The sequence below is a fragment of the Nematolebias whitei genome, chromosome 9 (genome assembly GCF_014905685.2).
Source record: "Nematolebias whitei isolate Nwh7 chromosome 9, NemWhi1, whole genome shotgun sequence".
Lineage (NCBI taxonomy): Eukaryota > Metazoa > Chordata > Actinopteri > Cyprinodontiformes > Rivulidae > Nematolebias > Nematolebias whitei.
The window spans coordinates 50201011-50224385 of NC_056506.1; the positions used below are offsets into that span (position 1 = coordinate 50201011).

General features: G+C 42.3%; 2 protein-coding genes across 2 annotated transcripts; both read right to left on the bottom strand.

Annotated features, from left to right (window-relative positions):
• Window positions 1–1003: 1003 nt before the first annotated feature.
• Window positions 1004–15972, bottom strand: LOC119414324 (zinc finger protein 420-like). The gene is made up of 6 exons (XM_037681418.1): window positions 15801–15972; window positions 12007–12179; window positions 11167–11385; window positions 10868–11064; window positions 10563–10765; window positions 1004–2019 (listed from the first exon to the last, which is right to left on the bottom strand). The coding sequence occupies exons 1-6, from the start codon at window positions 15970–15972 to the stop codon at window positions 1004–1006; spliced, it is 1980 nt and encodes a 659-aa protein (XP_037537346.1).
• Window positions 15973–21501: 5529 nt separating this feature from the next.
• LOC119415302 (gastrula zinc finger protein XlCGF8.2DB-like) lies at window positions 21502–22581 on the bottom strand. Its single transcript, XM_037682481.1, has one exon. The coding sequence runs from the start codon at window positions 22521–22523 to the stop codon at window positions 21702–21704; it is 822 nt and encodes a 273-aa protein (XP_037538409.1). The 5' UTR covers window positions 22524–22581; the 3' UTR covers window positions 21502–21701.
• Window positions 22582–23375: the final 794 nt, after the last annotated feature.

Below are 23375 nucleotides of genomic sequence, written 5' to 3' on the forward strand. Positions count from 1 at the left end.
AGCAGAAGGTTTATTTGGAATTCTAACAGATTTTGTCAACGAGGAATTTCTCTCTCCTAACTGTTGTTTGCCTGTTAGGATCTTCTATTTTACTAAAAGGACGTGTTTTCCTTCATCCATGAATTTTTAAGGTGAACGGAGCCGTTCCTTTATCAGTGACCTTATAATTTGGATCTGTGTATTCTCTGAGTGGAACAAGCGTTGAATGAGGAGCTCAGAAACACCAGACCAATGCTGTAGGAGCCGTTTATCTCTTCGTAACGTTTTAGACGAGTCAGGATGAAGGTGGAATCTGCGACGAGTTCATGAGGGCGTCCTCAGGACCGTCGCTCAGGTTCTCAACCTTCTCGCCTGCAAGCTGCCATTTCCAAAAACTAGATGCTCGAAATGCAGCTGAAAATCGTGTTTTCTCACGGTTTTGAAGGATTCTTTCCACCGACAGCGTTGCAGAGCCCCCTCTGATACCTCAGAACCATCTCACTGAGGGTGTCTGACGTTTCCTCAAGTGTTACTGCCAAACCAAAAACAAAGCTCTAGCTTCTGTTTCTCCTTCCTGTTGGACGGATCATCACATCCAACATGTTTTTTTGGAACCAGAGTCTGTGCACACGAGATGTGGAGCTTTAAGCCCCGCCTACAATCATGGTGCACACCACCTGCCTTTTAACCATGAAACAAGACCCTAGACTTTGCAGCAGTAAAAACTTTTCACTTGACGTTCTGCGTGTCAATGAGCTGTTTTTTGGCACATCACAAAGCAGCGAGAGTAATCTAAACATTCAGACAACAACACGACGTTTAAGAGCTAATTCAGAGCACCAGCGATCATGAAGAAGACGAAACAACTCAGTCTGACTCTTTAAACCTGTTTTTCAGTCTTTAAATACGTCCAGGATTAACAGTTTCTCAAACTTTGCCCCACGCTCTGGGAGTTGAACTCTTCCTTTCGGTGCAAATTTCTGTCGGATCATTCGGTGAAACTTTTCTCCACCGTGACGACGGCTCAGCCCGTGTGGACCTTCATGTGATGTTTTAGCTGCGAGTTAAAAGTGAAACTTAGTCCGCAGGTTAAACAGGAATATGGTGTCTCCCCCGTGTGCAGCCTCATGTGAATCTTACAATTGGCGTTCCTGCTGAACGTTTTCCCACAGAACGCGCAGGAGAAGGGCTTCTCGCCGGTGTGGCTCCTCTCGTGGATGGCGAAACTACTGCGGTGGACGAAGGTCTTGCCGCAGGTGGAGCAGCAGTGGCGCCATTTGTCGGCGTTCTGGTTCTCGCCTGTGTGGAGGCTCATGTGAGCTTTGCAGTTCCCGTTGCTACTGAAGCGCCTCCCGCAGACTTCGCAGGAGAAGGGTCGCTCACCGGTGTGGCTCCTCATGTGGATGACTAAATTATTACGAGAGGTGAACTTCTTGTCACAGATGGGGCAGCAGTATTGCAGTTTGTCAAAGTTAGGGCTCCGGACTGTGTGGACCTTCGTGTGACTCACCAGAAGTGAGTTGTCGGAGAAAGTTTCCCCACAGATCGAGCAATAGATCAACCTCTCAGCTGGTTCAGATTTATCAGAACCGTCACCCTGGTGACCGTCCGTGTGATCAGTCTTCTTTGATTTTTTATTTGATCCCGAATCAGAGTCAAGGTTCTGTGTTTGGTCTAGTTCTGCTTCACTGTGGTCACTTTCTCCAGCCATCACCAGAACCGTGTTGGCCTCCTGCTTCAGTTGGAGCTGATCCTTCTCTTCTTTGACTCGCTGAGGTTCTGGTTCCTCCCATTCTTCTTTAACATGTACAAGTTCTGGTTCTGAGTCCTCCTGATCATCACTGATCTGTGGAGATTCTGATTCTGGTTCATCCCATTCTTCTTTAATGTGTACAAGGTTTAGTTCTGGTTCCTCCTGTTCATCTTTGACCTCTGGAGATTCTGGTTCCTCCTGGTCCAGACTACAGTTCCTGTCCTGGGTGCAGAGCTGCTGGTCTGTGAAAACCAGCTCCTCCTCGTGGACCGGTTCCTGCTGGAGGTCTGAGGACAAACAGACAAAACAAAGAGGTTGAACATTAAAGGGGCTGCAGCGATCAGTTGATGTTATCGATACATGAAAACTTTTACTTCCTAAACATTTTTATTTTTTTAACTTCCTAAATATTTTTATTGAAAACAGTGGTCCTTAGTTTATCATGGAGGATCCGTACCCTGAAGCCCCGCGATATGTGAAAAATCACAAAGTAGTAATAGTAGACTTCCACGCTCTGCACGGAGAACAGCTGATCAGCTGCAGCAGGAAGTTTATCCTGCAGTTAAATAATTTAAAATAATTTATTTTAAATAAAAGTTTCATGCTGATCTTGCAGCTCATCCATCAATCAGCCAATTGTGTGTCACGTCCAATCTTATAAAAAAAAAACACGATAGAGCGAGTCCGTGATAAACGAACCGTGAAGTAGCGAGGGACTACTGTAACTGTTTTTCTCTACGTCACCAGTCTGGACCGCTGAGTTCCAGTCGCCAAGCTGAGCTAAAAAAACGTTCAAAAACTAAAAGGGTCCAAAGTTTAGAAATGCTTCAAGCACGCTGATAATAAAAGTGTTGTCAGAACGCTCCATAAATGAGTATCTCAGGTCTTTAAGCATCGATGAGGCACACAGGAACTGGTGACATGAGCTGACAGGAAAAACAAAAACCACTGAATTCTTATTTCTAATCTGATTAATTGTGAACTCTGACGTCAGATTATCCGTCTGATCCTTTTTCACTAAATTTACCTTTAAAACCTCCTGAAACATCTCAGCAACTAAAAAACCATTCAGATGACCTGATGTTGGATTAATACCTGGATTAATGAGCATGAACTTTGGTCTCCTGAGATTCATTGTCCTCATATGAGGACATTTTTTTTTTTTAGAGAACTGCTTATCATAGAAAGCTGAAATTTATTTTTTAGAGTAATTGAGTCCAGCTACAGGCAGGAGGTGGAACACCTGGAGACATGGTGCAGGAAGAACAACCTTCACATCAATGTGAAGAAGACGAGGGAGATGGTCGTGGACTTCAGAAGGAACAAACACACACACACACACGCCCATGAGGACCTGCAGTGGAAGTGGTCTCCAGCTACAAGTCTTGGGTGAACATCAACCTCAGCTGGAGCAACAACACCACCAGCCTGATGAAGAAAGCTCATCAGAGACTCTACTTCCTCAGACGGCTGAGACGAGCTGGTCTGGAAGCTCAGTCCTCACCTCCTTCTACAGGTGTGCAATGGAGAACATCCTGTGCTCCAGCATCAACGTGTGGCATGGAGGCTGCACAGCTACAGAAAGAAAAGCTTTGCAGAGAGTGGTGAAGGCTGCACAGAAGATGTTGGAGTCAGCCTCCCCACCATCACAGACATCTACACCTCCAGATGCAAGAAGAGGGCCACCTGCATCATGAAGGACCCCACCCACCCAGCACACACACTTTTTGCCCCACTCCCCTCAGGAAGGAGGTTGAGGATCATTAAGTGTAGAACCACTAGACTGAGGAACAGCTTCTACCCTGAGGCTGTTAGACTCATGAATCTCTAACCAGAATAATCACTGTGATGTCATTTTAACTGGTGATCTGACTTATATGTGCTGCTGATTATCCATGCTGCTGATCTCATGCTGCTGATCTCATGCTGCTGTATTCATTCGTACCCATCTGCTCTGACTCATGTTCGTGCTGCTGTTTTTCGGTGTTTTAAACTATTTTGAATCACTAGTGTTTAACGTACATCTTAGATATTTTAGCCGACTGTTTGGTGTTTGTTGAGCGTATATGTCCCTATTGTTAATATTTTATATCGCTTTATAATGTAGCTGTTTTTTTTTAATATAATTTTTTCCATTTATTTTTCAATTTTTGATTTCTTATGATTGTCCACTGTTGTCATCACTCATTGTTTAAATTAGGTCTCTCTCATAAATGAGTCCTCGAGGCTCAATGAGACTAACCTGTAGAAACAAAGGTTGAAGGGAAAAAAACCTGGTACTGGGACCATCCGGTGGGTCCAGTAGTTTAATATACATGTTGGACATCTGGTTCCCCACCAGCTCCACCTGTTTTACCTTTAACCTTTTATTTTATTCAGTTGTTAGGCTGATTGGTAACTCTAAATTGTCCCTAGGTGTGAGTGAGACACTGAATGGTTGTTTGTCTCGTTTGTCTCCAGGTGTCCCTGTGATGGACTGGAGACCCATCCAGGGTGTCCCCCGCCTCTCACACAGCGATGACTGGACATGGGCACCAGTGAACCCTGCGACCCGAAAAGGAAGCAGTGGGTAAAGATGACGGATGGATCTGTCATTTATTTTATTTGCTTGTGTTCTCTTCTTACTTGATTTGGTTCGACTCCCAGTCATTCCCACATGTCGTGGTGTCTCTGAGCAGGACACCTAATCCCCACTGCTCCACCTCGGTGTATCTCAGGTGCGATGGGTTAAATGCAGAAAACTAATTTCATCATCGTATAGAAACATACATCTCAGACTTCCCTCACTCCCTTTTATGCATCAAATCACTACAAATGAACAAGAAATCTAACTTTATCACATCATTATTCCTGTAAATAACCAACTGAACATATGTTTACGCAGATGTGATAATATTTGCATCCCTATTTTTTATAAAATACATTTTAATTGATGTTTATTGTTAATGCAACATGATGAATTCATGCCACCTTTTATTCTCTGCTTCACTCTTATTTCTTCTGCCACATAAAGAATATGAAACAAATTCCCAATGAAATAAAGAAAAACAATTATACCTTTTATATTCTGTTATCTTCATTAATCAAAGTTTAAAATTAAGTGTATGTCATCCACCCTGCCAGAACATATCTCCCTTGAACAAAAAGACGCGTTTTGATTCATAAAACTTGAAATCTTGAGTTCCTCCTCGGTCTTTATCTTTTCGTGTCATCGGAGCAGCGGGCCTGAACATAAACACCGCCGCTCCAGGAAATACACGCATCCATTAGCCTTGTTAGCTTAGCATACTTGATCGATGCGACTTTTACGCTTCCTTGTTGGCTTCCTGTATCATTTCATGCGCTGAACTGCGTGCAGAGCTTCAGCTGGGTTCGCTCGGGCGGTGTCGGAGCTACGTACCGGTTCTGTACATTTTTTATTCCGGGTTTCCAGCTGAAATCCAGCAGCCTGCGCTGACGGCCGGGCTCTTCTCCGAACCGCTGGGTCGGTTTTTCCAACTCGGAGAAGATTTCTGCAGCAGCGGAAGAAAGTCGATCACAGATCGACCCTTTCAGAAGCTGTAGTGAAAATATAGTTAATGAAAACAGGGTACTTATTCAACTAAATAAAGAAAACAACAATATTTTAGGAGACAAACTGAAACCTGTCTTCTTCTGTGTTTTAATTGCGGCTGTAAAACGGGACGGTGCTGCGGCGCCATCTTTCGGCCTGGGGTCGATCAAGACGATCAAACTTATTAAAACAACAAAACTTCAGTTCAAACCAACTGTGATAAAAGCTCTTAAACTGGACTGACGGTTCTCTTTGAGGTTCAAATCTGCTCATTTGAAAATCCAACATGGTGGCCGTTTTTCAAGATGGCTGTCAGAACAAGTTCACTTGTGGTCCTTGATCAGTTTGATTGATCTTTACAGCACATTTTAGTATTTTCAGTAAAGATAAAACAAGCAAACATCACATTTGAAAATAAACTTAAAATCTATAAACAATATGATAATACTGTCAGTGTGTATGAAACAATCAGCAGACACGAAATGATTCTGAACATTTAAAACTGAGCTCATCGTCCTTCAAGCTGCAGATCATCTGCTTAGTGCATAAAAACAAGTGGTAGTATCTGACGGTTACTCCTTTATGAGGGCGGCTTCATGCATCGACACATCAGAACGTTTCATTGGATTCACTTTGAATTGAAACCCTCAGCTGGTCCAGCTGTGAACATCAGGACTGATACCTCTGCTGCTTCACTCTAAACATTATTACATAGAAGTAATTAAAAAATAAAAGTTATAAAGCACTTTTCAGGTGACAGGTGGGAAAATATTAATTTTACAGTATAGAGTGTTAAATTTTTATCAAGCACTAAACTCTGAACAAGAAAATTAAATAAACATTCAAAATGATGAAAAATATTTACCTAAGACTTTTGAAAGTGAAAAAAACTATTTAGCATTTTCAGAAACCAGAATCAACTGAAATGTTCATATTCGGGAGACGGTAAAGGAAGGCATCGAACATAAAGAAAACAAATTTTAAAAAAGGTTAAAAAGACGAGGAGCTTCTCACTTCAAAGGACAGGAAGTTGAGCCGGGTGGCAGATTGTCCTCTCACTCCTCAGAGGTTCGTTAGGGTCTTTAGTCTGACTCGCTGCTCTACATGAATGAAGTGAGTGGTGTGAAACTGACGGGCCTGAAGCTCCATCTCCACAGAGGAGGTCTCACATTTCAGCTTCAGTCAGTTTCACAGAGCGGTCGGACTAACGAAGACCTTTAACAATTATTGTGAGGCGTGAGAGGACAATCTGCCATCCAGCTCAACTTTAAGAACTCCACTTCCTGTTCTTTGAAGTGAGAAGCTCCTCGGATGAGAGTACAGAAGTCCAGTTTTCGTCTCTAAGCTTTTTTTGGATTTACCACGTCCTGGCTGAGAATCTACACCAGCATATTTTAAGAGGTCTAACTTTCAGAAAGCTGCAGTGCTGCACCGTCACGGCTTCCTGCGCGTGAACAAAGAGCCTAACGAGCCTCCGTTGTGGAGAGGGCGAGGTAATCAGCATGTGAATCCAGCTCCAGGATGGAGCAAAAGCATCTTCCTCTACAGGAGCCCAGTTTTATGTCCTCCATTATGCAGCTGCTGATTATTCTGCTCTCCCCCCGAAGAGTCGGTCTTTCCCGGCTCAGAGAAGCTTCGGTCCCATGAAGTGTAAAGTTTGAATAAACGTCTTCTTTCCTGTCGAACACAAACACGTGGGTCCTCTGCAGAGCATCCTGGAGGTCGGTGGACCTCAGAGTCTCGAGCTCCGGTGTTGTGCCAAACATTTCTCCGTCAGAGGTCTGAACATCCCTCGTGCACTGATCACACACACACACCTCTTTGTGGAAACAAAGCAAATATAAAGGTTTTAAATGAAACACTGTTGTGTGTTAGTACTTGAATGAACTCATATTTAGAACCTCAAGAGGAAGTTTGTTATAAATAAAAGATCTGGATGGTGATGTGGTATCATGATAATTCTGCCTTAATGTGACGGTGGAGCAGGAGTGATGGAGCAAAGACGGTTTGTCATGAAGGACGGCAGCAGGTCAGGAGACGAGGTGGGAGTGACGTCTCAACACATCACAAACATTGACAGGTCATCAGCTCCACTAACTGTTTCCATCTTCAGCTCAGTCTCCTGAAAACTTAGACGTTAATACGACGATTAAAGGATTTTAAATACATTTGTTGTTTATTATGACAAAGCTCCAACATTTCAATATTTATGGTCATATTGTCCACCAGCACCCGGAGTTCAGTTTATTTAATACATTAATTCTTCTCAAGCTTTGACCTGCGAATGAAAAGACAATTCAAATCAGAACGTTGTTTTTATTCTCGACTGTTCAGCGTGGAGCCAGAAGTTTTTCGACCGGGGAGAGGCTGCGAGGACTTCCTGAGCACGGTCTCCTTCAGCTGTGATTGAAGCTAAACCTCCACTCACAGCTCGGGCGGAAACGTGTTGAACTCAGTCAAATTCAATCGGACAAAGTTCGGGTTCAGGAGAGTCTAGGTCAACAGAAGAGGCCAACATGTGCTCCGTGATTCTCAGGTAGCAGCTGGTCACAACTCTAAACCCATAAAGACCTTTATACGCTGAAGTTTGAAGCTTGGGACAAGACATTAGTCCATTTTTAAAGTTCAAGGAGAAACATGAGGTCCAGGAGTCCGACCCCAGCACTGGGTTCAGCTCGTGTCAGCTGTTCTCATGCCTCATGCTGTTTGTCTTTAGCTTGCCCACCACAAGCTCCCCCGCCTCCCTCCAAATAGTCGCATCGTAAGAACTTGTTCAGAAATAATCTGCCCTAACTCGTAATAAAAAAACATCATCCTTTCTGATGTGCACGGACATGGAGCTACAGTAAACTGACGTTCAGCGTATTTCTCAAGATCAGAGATGAGAGGAAGAACGAGTGACGGCATGAAACTGCTTTAATGTCACGCTGCAGAGACACGGATAGTAACAACCAGCTGGTGTCATTTCTTAAACTAACTACTCACGGTGGTGATGTGCTGAAATAAAAACTAAAACTGTTTCTGAAGCAGGCGACAAGCTGCAGAAACAGCTTCGCTCATCAGCGAAGCTCAACTAGAAGTCGTGAGCAGACAAATCAAAACTTCATCATTTTACACACCAGAAGACTAAAGGAAACCGTTTCACTGGATTTGGTTGAGACTTGATTACAGAACTTTAACAGCAACACAGAAAACTAAAAATGTTAGTTTTATTTATATTTGAACTAATCCTTCGGCTGATTGCTTCTTTCATCACATCAAAACATGCAAAAGATTTTCAGGGACAGGAACTCACAAAAGTTACAAAAATGACTCATTTTAATCCATGAAAGAAGTGATGCACAAAATCTCTTCAAGTGAACTCATTTTATTGAATGAAATGAACTAATGTTTCAGGCAGCTTTTATTTTTACACTGACCCAAACCTCTGGAGAACTTTTCTGTTGTTTCGTCTCCAACTTCAAGCTGGAGTTTAACGACACCCCGAGGTAAAAACACCAGGTTTGATGTGAATTATTTTTAACCTCCACCTTTCTTGATGTATCCTGGATGATTGAACTGGAAGAAATCTGGCAGGGAGGAATATAAAACAAAAGTGCAACAAGTCGTTTGCTAATAATGATAAAAAGCACATTTTGATTTAAATTCAGCCTTTTGTCTTTTTGGCAACATCGATTAAAGCAGCTCTGATAAAACTGAATGAAGTCAGGCGTCCTGCACTCTCCTCTTTTTTCAGTTTCACCCCCGTGTCATGTTTCACAAAGAGCTCACAGAACATCCGAAGGATCCGACTATTAAAAGGAGTCGGTCACAAGAAGCTAACGAGTGCCCAGAACAAGACCCAGGATGTGGAAAAACTATGAGAATGAAATAAGAACCTGAACAACTGATGAAAAGACGAGACGGAAGAGGATCAAGGAAACAGCCAAGAAGAAGAACTCTGAAGGACCTGCAGGAAGTTCTGGTTGGGTTCCAGTTTTACAAAAGTTATAAGACTAAGCTGAACACAGCTCCTCAGACTGAAGAAGTCTTTCGGATGAAAGAAGAAACGTTTCTACTTTTTCAAAAACACAAAGTTTGTTTTCTCAGTCATCCAGGTATATAACAACAAAAAAGGTTGAATCATGTCATCTGGACTTCGTTTTTTATGTTAAAAAGAAACGTTTCGCCCCTCATCCAAGAGGCTTCGTCAGTCTGAGGCCTAGTCCAGATGACATGATTCAACCTTTTTTGTTGTTATATACCTGGATGACTGAGAAAACAAACTTTGTGTTTTTGAAACCATTAGTGAAAAGGCCAGACTTCAGGGGTATCTGAGGCAGGCTTGAAACACAAGAGTCAGGGTGGCTTCTGGGTAATACCAGATGGCTAGGCCTCAGACTGACGAAGCCTCTTGGATGAGGGGCGAAACGTTTCTTTTTAACAAAAAAACGAAGTCCAGATGACATGATTCAACCTTTTTTGTTGATTCTACTTTTTGTTTTGTTTTTTGAACGTCCAGAGGACCAGACTTAACTTTTTTAGATCCTAATCAAAGTCTAGATCTAAATCTGATGACAAATCAGTCGGGTCACCTGTAGAAGGCGGTGCACTTAAGATCTCCGCACAGTCGGACACATTTGGATCAGTTTTGGCAAAGAAGAACAAAACTGATCAAATCAAAGTTTTGCTCACTGACAGACTCCTAAATGAAAATGCAAATAAAATCAAAAGTGCTTCAGCGAGGTGTTAGCAACCATCTTCGCACATTTCTTTTAAAAACAAATTGTTTTGTTGTTCAATCATGAGTGTAAGTAAAAATGGTAAAACAAAAAAATAAAAAAATGGTTAAAAATGTTTTAAAATACTTTATGATTTGATCTCATTTACATCACTAAAACCCAATGTTTCAATGTGGAAGAGTACCGGTACTTTTTAAACACATTTAACCATTTTAATCTATTAATTTAAATAACCCGTGACATTTTTCCAGCATTAAAAACAAGTAACAACTGCTGATAAATGCAAACAATAAAAATTATTATTACTGACACGCTTTAACATTTATACATCTGTATAAATGTATAGAGATAAGTCATCAGAAAAGGATAATTTTCCTTTCTAAACAATGAGTCTGTGTTTGGCTGCCAAAAAGTTCAACAACCCAGGTGTAAAATCAGTTCAGCTGTGGTTCTTATGCAAATGTAAGTCTTATAAGTCTTAACACTTTGATTATTTTTCCTCTGTTTACAAGCTCTCCTGCAAATTTTCTCTACACATTGTAGATCATATAACATCAAGCAGTGTGGCCCTTCATGTGATGTTTTAGCTGCGCACAAAATGTGAAAGTTTTCCCACAGATTTGACAGGAATGTGGCTTCTCGCCTGTGTGGATTCTCGTGTGGCTTTTACAGTTCCCGTTGTTAGTAAACTTCTTACCACAAAATTTGCAAGAATAGGGCTTCTCACCGGTGTGGCTCCTCATGTGGACGGCAAGATGATAACGGTAAATGAACGTTTTGCTGCAGATGAAGCACATGTGCTGTGTTCCCCTGGAGTTCTGGTTTTCAACTCCGTGGATGCTCATGTGACCGCTGAAGACTGCTTTATGTGAGAACGTTTTCCCACAGATTTTGCAAGAATATGGCTGCTCACCTGTGTGGGTTCTCATGTGGATCCTACAGTACCCTTTGCTTGTAAACTTTTTCCCACATACCTTGCAAGAGTAAGGCTTCTCACCAGTGTGGCTTCTCATGTGGATGATTAGATAGCTCGGTTTGAGAAACTTTTTGCCACAAGTGGAACAACAGTGCCGCCGTTTGTCAATGTTCAGATTCTCACCCGTGTGAATTTTCATGTGATATCTGAGTCTGTCACTACAAGTGAACTTTCCCCCACAAAGTTTACAAGAATATGGTTTTTCACCAGTGTGGCTTCTTGTGTGGATTTTACAGCTATTGTTACTAGTAAATCTTTTTCCACACACTTTACAATAAAAAGGCTTCTCGCCGGTATGCTTCCTCATGTGAATGACTAATTGACTCAGTTTACTGAACTTCTTGCCACATGTGGAGCAACAATGTTGAAACAGGCCAGGGTTATGCTTTTCTCGTGAGTGAGTCTTCATGTGAGATTTGAGGTTTGCGTTACGAGTAAAATTTTTCCCACAAGTTTGACAAGTGTATGGTTTCTCACCACTGTGGATTTTCTGGTGGGTTTTACAAGTCTTACTGCTAACAAATGTTTTTCCACACACTTTGCAGGAAAAAGGCTTTTCACCAGTGTGGCTTCTCATGTGGACGACCAAGTTAAAGCGCGTTGTGTATTTTTTCCCACAAATTTTGCAGGAAAAGGGCTTCTCACCTGTGTGGCTTCTCATGTGGATGACTAAATTATTTCGAGCAGAGTACCTTTTATCACAGATGGGACAGAAATGCTGCAGTTTGTTTGAGTTTGGGCTCCTAACGGTGTGGGTGCTGAGGTGACTGATCAGAAGTGAGTTCTCAGGGAAAGTTTCCACACAGATGGAGCAGGGAAACAACTTCTCAGATGTTTCAGGTTTGTCTGCGTCGTTACTGTGATGACTGTCATCGTGATCCAAGCCCTTCAACGGTAGCTGTGTGTTTTTGTTTGATCCTGAATCCAGATCCTGGTTATCAGATCCAGCAGAACCTTGAGAGATGGTCTGCTCGCAGTCTGGTTCTGCTTCACTCTGGTCACTTTCTCCATACAGAACAGTCACCAGAAACCGATCGGCTTCCTGCTTCAAGTGGAGCTCCTCTTTCTCCTGATCTGTGCAGAAGTTTTCATCTTCATCTTTGATCTGAAGTGGTTCTGCTTCCTCCTCCTCCTCCTCTTCCTCTTCTTCTTTTATCTGTAAAGATTGTAGTTCTGCTTCTTCTTCTTCTTGGGGGTCTGCATGGACAAAATGACAAAAGAATGAGGTTAAATGTTCAGTAGAAATGTTCAAATGATGAACAGTAGATATAAAAACACTGTGCTGATATCAGAACCAAATTCTGACAAATCCAAGCTCTGTTGTTGAGGGGCATGAGCTCACCAGAGTAACTTTGTTTTTTGTTTCTGGATTTAACTTTGTTGCGACAACATGTTTTGGGCCCTGTTTACACATGAACCATCTCTAGAAACGGCAGCATTTTCCCATGTTGATAGTGGAAAAGTTGCAGATTCATGCGGTAAAGGTGTGTTCGTTGAATCTTGTGTAGTTTCCATGCCACGTCACTGGCTGTCGCTGTGGTTTTTCTATTTAAACAACATGCTCGTGTTTGCAGATACTGAATATGAAAACAGTTGTATCCAAAAAGTGAATACACAAAACTTTGTTTGGACCAAAGATGAGGTTGAGTCATGGTGAAACATGGTGAACAGCACAAACAGCACTCTGCACCTCTCCATAGTTAACAATGTTCATTACTCGAGCAGAAACTGCAGCTGTCCGTAGCGCACATGCAAGATTTCAGACCAGCTGAGTACTTCCAAAAAATTCCAATCCGAGACCTGGATTCAAAAAGCTTTGGTTTCAGAGAAAATGACCTCTGTTGTGAACACGACGTCTGAACTGCAGCAGAAAAACAACGTGCACTGAACAACAGCTGTGTAAACCAGGCCTTGGGACTGTTAAACATTAAAACTTTTCTTGAACATAGTCTTAAAGTTTGCAAATGTCTCAGGAAGGATTCTGGCCCAATCCTCTTTACAGAAACTCTACAACCAACAGTTCCAAAGCATGATGTTTCCATCTCCGAGCTCGTCTGTGGCGGCAGTGTCCCTAAGGTCATACTCAGTAGGTCGAGGCGAGGAGCTGGATTTAGTTCTCATGTGACCGCAGCACACTGACCCAAACCTTCCCTGAATCATTTAGATTTTCTCAGGCAACATTTGAGAGGAAAAGGCTTTTTGTGTTCACAGAAAAAGTTTTAGATCTTCACGTTCGGCTCATGAAAAAAAATAACAGCAAAAACAAAAGTGTTGCCTTTATGTTTTTGTTCAGTGTACTTTAGTTAGCTTAGCTAACCTCCAAAACTTGTGTGTTTGTGTCGACTTCCAGTGTTTGAGATCAACTGGGTTGTTAGAAGAACATAGTCCCCATTAGACCAAACCTGAAAATAGTTAAACAAGAAGTCTGCCATCTTGGTAGGACACATGTCCAGTGTTACAGGTGCACAGCAAGAAGAGTTGGATTTGTCAATTTGTTCGTAAATTCCAACAAGGGATGTTGAGAAAAAGTGCTGTACTTGGAATTGATCCATATGAACTCGTTCCCAGCAGTGACTGACTTTGAAATCATGATTTTTATCCATGAGAAACACACAAACATTGCAGGAATTGTGTGCATTAACATCTTTGGACACTTCTAGCCAAAGCAGCAGAGGTTGGGTGAAGGATGTGATGATGACACTGAAAACAAACAACAAATCTGCTCACAGGCAGAGCCAAGTATGTTGTTTGTCCACGAATGAAACTGAAATATGTGTCTCTACATTTAATAATCTGGGATTAGTTATTATCTCTACATTCACACACTGCAGCTGAAGTTGAAAACAGTTCCCTTCAAACACCGGGGAGGGTCTCCAGTTTCAGCTTTACAAAATGTACAGTGGAGCCTTAAATGTGATCCTGATCTAACACCACACCTTCCTGCAGGTGACCAGAACATCTGTGACACAACAAAGACCGAGGCCACCACTTCTTGTAACTTTAGTTCAGCTAAATATTTTCAACAACAACAAACCAGTCCTCCCACTCAATACCATTTTAATCCCAACTCCTGGAGTAACACGCCTCAATGCTCCAGGAAGTCTCAGCAAGTCCAGAGTCTCAGACGAAGATCATCTTACGCTGAGAACAGATGAGAGTTTAGGTCAGGGGTATCCAAACACTTTCATCTGTGGACCAAAACTCTCCTGATGAAGGACTCGTGGGAACAAAAATGTGAATTTAACTCTCAATGTGAACAATATTTTGGAGAAAGGACAAATTTACTAATTTTGGTGGAGAAAGTTTTAAATTGTTGTAGATCCGAAACATTAAAGCCTCAGAAACACTAAGATTATTTTATTATTAATAATTATTATTTTTATTAAAAAGGATTTGATTTATTAGATTTGTTGGGTCTATGTTTGTTCTTTTCTTGTGTTTGGAAAGTTCTGATAATCGTCCAGCTGTCAGTCACTACAACAGATTCATAGCAGGTTTGATAAAGTTGATCAACTTGTATGTAGATGACACCACGTTATATTCATTTAAAAATGTCCAGCTTCCTTCTTGATTATTTTATCAACTGCAACATTTAGCCCAGTTTTATGAATCATTATCCAAAAGTCTCTTTCCGGTATTTAATCACGTTGACATAAAAAGTTACTCAGCTGTGAGTGAACATTTAGCGATCTGTTGCAAGTCTTGTTACAAGTGACCTGACGCGACCAGTCAACCGACCCAGTGGGCTCGTCAGCTGATTGATCAGCAAGCTGCCCCCCCACACCCACCCCCACCTTTTCCTCTGACAACATGGTCGAGGTTGAGCATCATGAAATCTTTGCAGTCAGAGGGATTTCATGAAAAATATCTGAAAAACCGGTTAAACGTCAGTGGAGAACATGTAATTCAGACTGTTCTGGCAGTTGTCGATGGGGGGGGGCAAGGCGCTCGGTTCTGTTGACAGAGTGGGGCGCCCTGCTTGTATAATGGAAGGGGAAACACTGGAAGCACATCGAACTGTTTAAAGAAGTTATTTTTAGTTTGACCAGTGTTAAGGCCCCCATATTAAAACAATTAAAAAAGGTTAAACAAGATCAACACCTGGACTTGTGTTCTGAGCTGAAGACGTTCGTCTTCATCACGTCTCAACGTCTGCAGCTCACAGCTTTAGAGAACTGCATGTGCTCTTAGATCTGCTGCAGGTTAGACTGGAACTACTCGCCCTCACCGTGGAGGCTCGTTAGGCTCTGGTTCTGTTTGGGTCACCTGCACGAAGGTGTGAACTGGACTGGAGCTGACCTGGGATCAGGTCTAATGCTGCATTGTAAGTTAAAGTTGAACTCGGAGACCTCCTCCTCTTTATGTGATTGGACGTAAATGTTTCCCTTCACCTCCTCTCAGGCCATCTGTCCAACATCTGGACCTGCTGGTCCTCCTCTTTTCTGAGGATCTTCACCGGCAACACATTAAAACATAAAGTCGTTGATTTAGTCAGAATGACAAACAGAAAGATCACCTGTTAGTTCAGATCATTTACACATCAGTTTTGCTTTAGGCCGAGAACTTTGTAAAAAAAAAAAAACTCACTTAATAGCATTAACGTGCTTATACATTTTTAACAACAGGAATACTTTAGAAACACAGATTGTCTTGAATGTGCGGTATTTTGATCAGGCAGACGCGCGGCCACCTCCATCCACCACAACACTCAACCTGGCAGCCGGTTGATGTCAAACACCGTGTTCTACTTCAGTTTGTTCCCAAACGGAGCCTCACGGAGCTCCTGGTGGTTGTGTGAGCAGGTTCAGAGCTACGTACCGACTCTGTGCAGCTTCAGCTCAGGTTTCCAGCTGACATCCAGCAGTCTGCGCTGACGGTCGAGCTCTTCTTCGTACCGCAGGATCGTCTTCTCAAACTCGGAGAAGATTTCTGAGGCAGCAGCGCTCAGTCTTTCACCGATGAACTCTCTCAGAAGAACAACCGAAGACATTCTTACACAGAAACTCTAAAATATTCAGCTGAGATGAGAAAGCGTCCGTCTTCCAGCAGACAAATAACCAGCTCTTTTCTTCTACTGGTTCTTTGGAGCTTCGTGGCGGCGCGTTGGCGCCACCCAGCGGCCAGTCTTTAAACTGCGCCACTTTAAAATAAGTCTCAACATAAACAGTCATAATAAACAAACAGGAAGGCCTTCTCCTTCTGAGGGGTAAACCTGAGTGATTGTGTGGACAAAAACCAACAAAGTCCATGCTCAATAATCCAGGTATACAATCCAACATTTTTCAGTCAGGTCATCTGGACAGTTTATTTTTTTGCTGAAACCTTTCACCTTCCAAAGACACCATCTTGGCACAAACATAACTGGTTTGTTCCACTTTGGAGTAAGCTGTTTGGGGGAAGAATCAGTTTTGTGTTGTGAGTTTCCTTGACTGATGAAGCCTTCTGGATGGAAGGTGAAACGTTTCAGCAAAAAAAAGAAACTGTCCAGATGTTCTAGAATTTGTTCTAGAATTGCGCCGCTCCAGGTGTCTGCATGTTGGAGCAGCTCTGTTACTTTCATTCTGAGATTTTGCTTTTGGAAAATTTAATTCCTCTTTTTCTGGATGTAAATCACATTTTTTGGATGATTGTTTCCTCTGGTATCAGATGCTGTGCAGCTGGAAGGATTTTTACTGAAACTTTTTAGTTTTGGACATTTGTTATGATGCGTAACCATGGCAACAAGGCAGTTTTCTACAACCAGCAGCTGATTAACATCTCAAAAGCTCAAATAATATCTCAACTACAGCCCCAAATCTCAAATGAGTTGAAAGGATGCTCTGTGGACGCATTCTCATCTACCTGCCAGCTGTGCTCGAGTGCCTGACCACTGAGATCCTGGAACTAGCAGGAAACACGGCTCATGACAGCAGAAGGACAGGATCGTCCCTCAGCACCTACTGCTGGCTGTCCGCAGCGACGAGGAGCTCGGCAGACTGCTGGGAGGAGTGGCCATCGCTCTGGGAGGAGTTCTGTCCAGCATTTGGGCGGTCCTAGCATGCTAGCTATTATTGGTATCATATCTGGCGTCAACACTATAAACGGAAGACGTAAACAACCTTTAAGGTTGTGATAATTCCTACTAATTATAACCGATTTTTAAAGTGTTCAAGTGTAAAATGTTATATACATACCAAATCATTTTCGAGCAGCACCATGGTTTCTATCTATACACACTGCTGCTGTAGCTTCAACTCACTGCAGAGAAGCACACGTACGACAAGCTGGACTTCTGTAGCTGAAGATGTTTTGCTTCTCATTAAATAAAAACAGCGTATAGTTAAAGTCGAGGTGTTCTGTGGGCTGGATTCACATGCAGATTGCTCGCTCTCTCCTCACAATAAAGGTTTGTTAGAGTCTTTGTTATTCTGATGGCCCACTCTGGACACATGAAGGTTTGGATTGGAGGCCTAAAGCTCCATTATAGTTTTTTGAAAGCTGTCAGTCAGTTTCACTCCAATCAAGACCTTCATTCATGTGTCCAGAGGGGCTCATCAGAATAACAAAAGGCTTTAACGAACCTCTTTTGTGAGGGGAGAGAGAGCAATCTGCATTTCACCCAGCTCACCGAACACCTCAACTTTGTAACTCAAATGTTGGACCGGTGGAACGTTTAAGGACCAGGATTGGACACCGCTGGTTCAAAGCCACCACATCTGAATTCACACTAAAATAAACACCAAATGTTTTGGTAGTAGTGTCCTAAAATGTTAACACAAATCTAATTAGTGTAATTTTTTCTAACCGAGTCCAGTTTGGCAGCAACGGAACATTTATTGTAAAAAGAAGTTTCATTAAATAAAAAAGCAACAAACACTTTTAATGTTGGTGAGTTTATTTTCCTTCTTCACACTGTGATGCACTTTCACATGAAGAATTACCAGAACTTTAAACCACCTGACCAGTGTCAATATTTTTTATTTTTAATGCAACTGAAACTTAAAAAGCATGATGGAGCTTTACAGCCACACTAAGAAGAAAAAATAAATAAAAGCCATAAAATTCAGAGAATAAAGTCAAAGTCATACAAAAGCAACTCTAACATGCAAATAAGAACAAAATAAAATCACAGGCCAAGCGCCCCTGATGGAATAAACACGACCGACTGCGGTTTGAAACTGGCTTCCAGTTCAACGTTCTGAACGAGACGCGACATGAAAATGTCCCGAAGTGGCTGCTTTTTATTGGATGAGTGACATTTAGTTTTATTAAAATCTGCCCGGTTGCTGACAATTATTGTAATAAATCTGTAGTTGTCACAAGAATCTGAGTGTATTTCGCATTTGACCACGACGCTGACAATGGCGTCAGAGCACCGAGGGGGCGAAGACACCGTGGGAACATCGCTGAACTGGACCACACAAACATGTGGGCCGACTCGAGCGAACGTTAGCCTGCAGCTTCAAAAAGTCCCAGTGTAAGCGAGAAGGGTGACAACAGAGTCCATGCTCAATAATCCAGGTATATAATCCAACATTTTTTAGTCAGGTCATCTGGACAGTTTCTTTTTTTGTGCTGAAATGTTTCGCCTTCGATCCGGAAGGCTTCATCAGTCAAGGAAACAACAAAACTGATTCTTCCCCCAACAGCTTACTCCAAAGTGGAACAAACCAGTTCTGCTTGTGATAAGATGGTCTCTTTGGTACGCCCCTCCTCCACTGCCGGCCCTCTTCCTTGTTGACAGTCTTGTCTAACTGGTTGAAAACAACAAAGTCCGTTTCAGCACAAAAAAAGAAGCTGTCCAGATGACTTGACTGAAAAATGTTGGATTTTATACCTGGATTATTGAGCATGGACTTTGTTGTTTTCAACCAGTTAGACAAGGCTGTCAACAAGGAAGAGGGCCGGCAATGGAGGAGGGGCGTACCAAAGAGACCATCTTATAACAAGCAGAACTGGTTTGTTCCACTTTGGAGTAAGCTGTTGGAGGAAGAATCAATTTTGTTGTGCGTTTCCTTGACTGAAGAAGCCTTCTGGATCAAAGGCGAAACGTTTCAGCACAAAAAAAAGAAACTGTCCAGATGACCTGACTGAAAAATGTTGGAAGGGTGACACTTCCTCCACTCCCCTTCACGACATTTATTTTATTTAGCTGTTAAAGTGTGGCACCAGCTGATCAGTTTACTGACCAACAACAACTTCATTCATATTTTCACCCTTTAATGATCAGAATCAGTCCCTGCAGTAGAATCTGTTAATTACAGGGAGTTCTACACCAGAACTCATGAACATTCATCTGAATGAAGAGAACAAAGTTTGAAGTTTTATTACAAAAACAATCAAACTAAAAATCAACAACAATAATAAACAAACCATAATAATGAATCAATCAAGGCTTAATTCTCTTATCTGAGGCTAAATTGACTCTTTGAGCAGGAATTATTTCAGTTTTAGACGCGCATGAATTTAGACAAAGTTTGACTATTTTAATAAATAGTTTACTTTGGATTTTGGTTGAAAGAATTTATTTAATCTGATCACATAAAGTCATTTATCGTCACTGCAAGCAGGAAATGATTTACCAAGTTGCATCGGCTTCAAATAGCAGAACCAGACCAAGAGTTGCATCATGTCACCAGGTTCTGCTCCTTACCGGGTCAGTGTTGATGGCACCACTCGTCTTTCTGGGGGTCTCTGGTGGATCAGACCAGAGACACCATGAGGAGGACTCACCAGGAACTGCCTGAGGTATCTGACCGTCACTGTGACAGCTTCAGGGTCTGTGAGAACAACAGCTGATGAGAAGGTGCACCGTCCATCACAACCTTCAGCTGAGAGCGTGAGTCTTGCAGTGAGGACATGTTTCATCTTCTGCAGTTATCTAAACTTCTAACAATTGTAATAAGAGTGACATGTTTATCTGCTCAGGAGTTGAACGAGCGGACCTTGGCACTACGACCAGGATCAGGTCCACAGACGAACCGTCTTCCGGTTCGGGACCGGAGACAAACTGCTCAGTTCGGGGGTCCAAGGCGAACTGTTTTTACACAAAGAGACTTTGTGCAAAACATCAGCTCTGAGATTGTTTTGACTGACACGGGACATTGTGTCTCCCCGCTGAAGAAAACAGCTTCCAGCTCAAAGAACTTTTTCACAGGTGTCTCTGAAGAACAATCACTTTCTGAAAAACAGAAATGTGTTGTTCACATTGTAATATCTGACATGATTTCATTATAATGATTGAAAACAACAATCAAAATTATTCATGTTCACACTTGTTAATCAAATAAAACAAACTTCATTAATGGTTCGTTTTTCTTTCTTAGAAACAGGAAGAAATAAGATCAGCAGACTGTGGTTGACTCCGTGTCCAAGGACAAAAAATGTGTGGAAAAACATCAGACATTATTCAAAAAAGTTCAATCTGGTCCTCTGGACATTCAAAAAAACAAAAAACAAAACAAAGCAAAAAAAGATATACATATATTGTTTTTTGTTTTTTTGAATGTCCAGAGGACCAGATTGAACTTTTTTGGATTTTTCTACCTGGATTATTGAGCATGCATCAGGATATCAGACATTATTGAAGTCAGATGTAACTTTAAAAAACATGATTCATGGTGAGTCTGGAAGATGAATAAGGGTCAGGGGTCGTAGTTAGAGCAGTGCAGCTTCATGCTACACAACTAATTTGCAAAAAATAAAAACTCAAGTTAAATACACACATTGATACACACAGGCGCCGCTCCAGGTGTCTGCATGTTGGAGCAGCTCTGTTTCATTCTGAGATTTTGCTTTTGGAAACTTTAATTCCTCTTTTTCTGGATGTAAATCACATTTTCTGGATGATTGTTTCCTCTGGTATCAGATGCTGTGCAGCTGGAAGGATTTTTACTGAAACTTTTTTAGTTTTGGACATTTGTTATGATGCGTAGCCATAGCAACAAGGCAGTTTTCTACAACCAACAGCTGATTAACATCTCAAAAGCTCAAATAATATCTCAACTACAGCCCCAACTCTCAAATGAGTTGAAAAGGATGTTATGTGGAAGCATTCTCATCTACCTGCCAGCTGTGCTCGAGTGCCTGACCACTGAGATCCTGGAACTAACAGGAAACATGGCTCATGGCAGCAGAAGGACAGGATCGTCCCTCGGCACCTACAGTTGTCTGTCCGCAGCGACGAGGAGCTCGGCAGACTGCTGGGAGGAGTGGCCATCGCTCTGGGAGGAGTTCTGTCCAGCATTCAGGCGGTCCTACAGCCCGGGGGAACTGAGAGGTCAGCCGAGTCTGGGTGGACGGATCGGACGGCATCTGCAGCCAGTTTCTTAGGATCCACTGTGGGATGGACCTTTACAAGAGATCCTTCCTGTCTACAGCATCAGCATCTATAACATCTCTTAATGAAATGAGGATAACGAGTTACAACAAATAATTTCCCTCTGGGATTAATAAAGTATTTTTGAATTGAATTGAATTAAAGCTCGTTTAGCTCCTTAAACATTCAGTTTTCACAGTTTCTGAGAGTTCCGTTTGATTTACAAAGAATAAAGAAGTAGTTTTATTTAATCTCCAGTCCGACCTGCAATAAATGTTTCACAACACCTCTATTGCTCCTGCACAATTTGCACAATAGTTGGTGCAACTTTTCTCCACGTTAAACAATCAGCTGCTCACGTTTTCATGAGCCTTCATGTGAGCTTGGAATTGGACTTTGCACAGAAACTTGCTTTCACAGCTCTAGCAGGAGTAAGGCTTTTCACTTGTGTGGATCTTTGCGTGACTTGTGAGATTACAATGGTAAGTAAATCTTTCCCCGCAGATTGTACACGAGTACGGCTTCTCGCCTGTGTGGATCCTCAAGTGGGTTTTTAGGGTCCCTTTGCTAATAAACCTTTTTCCACACACGTTGCAGGAGAAAGGCTTCTCACCCGTGTGACTTCTCATGTGGATAACTAAATTACTGTTATTGGTGTACATTTTGCCACAGGTGGGACAATACAGACATTTGGCAGTTTTTCCATTTTTAGTTTTCTTTTCACTGGTGTGGCTCCTCATGTGACTCGTGAGGTTCCAACGGAAAGTAAATTTTTTCCCGCAGGTTGTACACAAGTATGGCTTCTCACCCGTGTGGACCTTTATGTGACTTGTGAGGTTCCAACTGAACTTAAACTTTTTCCCGCAGGTTGTACACAAGTACGGTTTCTCGCCCGTGTGTATCCTCATGTGGATTTTTAGGTTCTGTTTGTAATTAAACCCTTTCCCACACACGCTACAGGGGAATGAATTCTCATCCGTGTGACCTCTCACATGGTACTTGAGGGCATAACTAGAAGCAAATGTTTTTCCACAGGTTTGGCATGAAAACGGCCTCTCGCCCGTGTGGATCCTCATGTGGGTTTTTAGGTGCCCTTGGTAATTAAACCCTTTCCCACACACGCTACAGGGGAACAGATTCTCACCTGTGTGACTTCTCATGTGGTTCTTGAAGATCTGAGCATAGACAAACGTTTTCCCGCAGGTTTGGCATGAATACGGCCTCTCGCCCGTGTGGATCCTCATGTGGATGACTAAAGTGGAGCGGGCAGTGAACACCTTGCCGCAGGTGAGACATAAATGCTGCCGTTTGTCATTTTTCCTTCTTTCGGCCATGTGACCTTTCATGTGATGTTTGAGGGGTTTTTTCGTGTTAAAACCTTCACCGCAGGTTTGACAAAAATACTTATTTTCATGGCTTCTTATGTGCATGCCCAACCGATGAGGACGGCAAATCTTTTTGCCACAGATGGGACAAAGTGGGCGTCGTTTGTTGGAGGTTAGGGTCTCACTCGCAGCGATGCTCGTACCCGTGATGTGTTGTGACGCATCATAAGAAGTTTCCCCAGAAGCGTTGCCAACATGTTGCCTCTGATTTCTGTGGATCTTGCAATGTGCCAAAAGTTGAATCCTTTTTTTAAACGCTTTTCCACAAATCTCACAATTTACTGACGTTTTTCTGCCTGTTCTGATAAGGAAGCCTCCAGATGATTCAGGTTTATCAAAACTGGTATCATCTGCATTTTTCTTTGACCCTGAATCCTGGTCTTGAGGTCCAGCAGAACTCAGAGCAATGAGCTGCTCTGTGTCTGGTTCTCTCACCATAAACAGATCAGTCCCCTGCTCCAGGTGGAGCTGATCTTCCTCCAGACTGGTGTAGAGTTCCTGATCTTCTTCAAACTGTGATGGTTCTGGCTCATCTTGGTATTTGAAATGTGAAGGCTTTGGGTCTTTCCACTCTTCTTTGATTTGTAGATGTTCTGGTTCCTGCCATGCACTATAGATCTGCAAAATTTTTAGTTCTGATTCCTTGTGATTTTTTAACTCTGGAGGTTCTGGTTCCTTCTGGTCCAGGCTGGAGTACCTTTCCTGGTTGCA

What these genes read in the sequence shown, in the direction of transcription:
- LOC119415302 (XM_037682481.1), bottom strand. Translation starts at nt 22,523, where the DNA reads ATGAGGATCCACACGGGCGAGAGGCCGTATTCATGCCAAACCTGCGGG.
- LOC119414324 (XM_037681418.1), bottom strand. Translation starts at nt 15,972, where the DNA reads ATGTCTTCGGTTGTTCTTCTGAGAGAGTTCATCGGTGAAAGACTGAGC. An exon ending in AAAAACCATATTCTTGTAAA is followed by an intron (nt 11,065 to 11,166) that starts CTTTGTGGGGGA and finishes CACTGTTGTTCC; the next exon opens with ACTTGTGGCAAAAAGTTTCT. An exon ending in AAAACGTTCTCACATAAAGC is followed by an intron (nt 10,766 to 10,867) that starts AGTCTTCAGCGG and finishes CATTTACCGTTA; the next exon opens with TCATCTTGCCGTCCACATGA.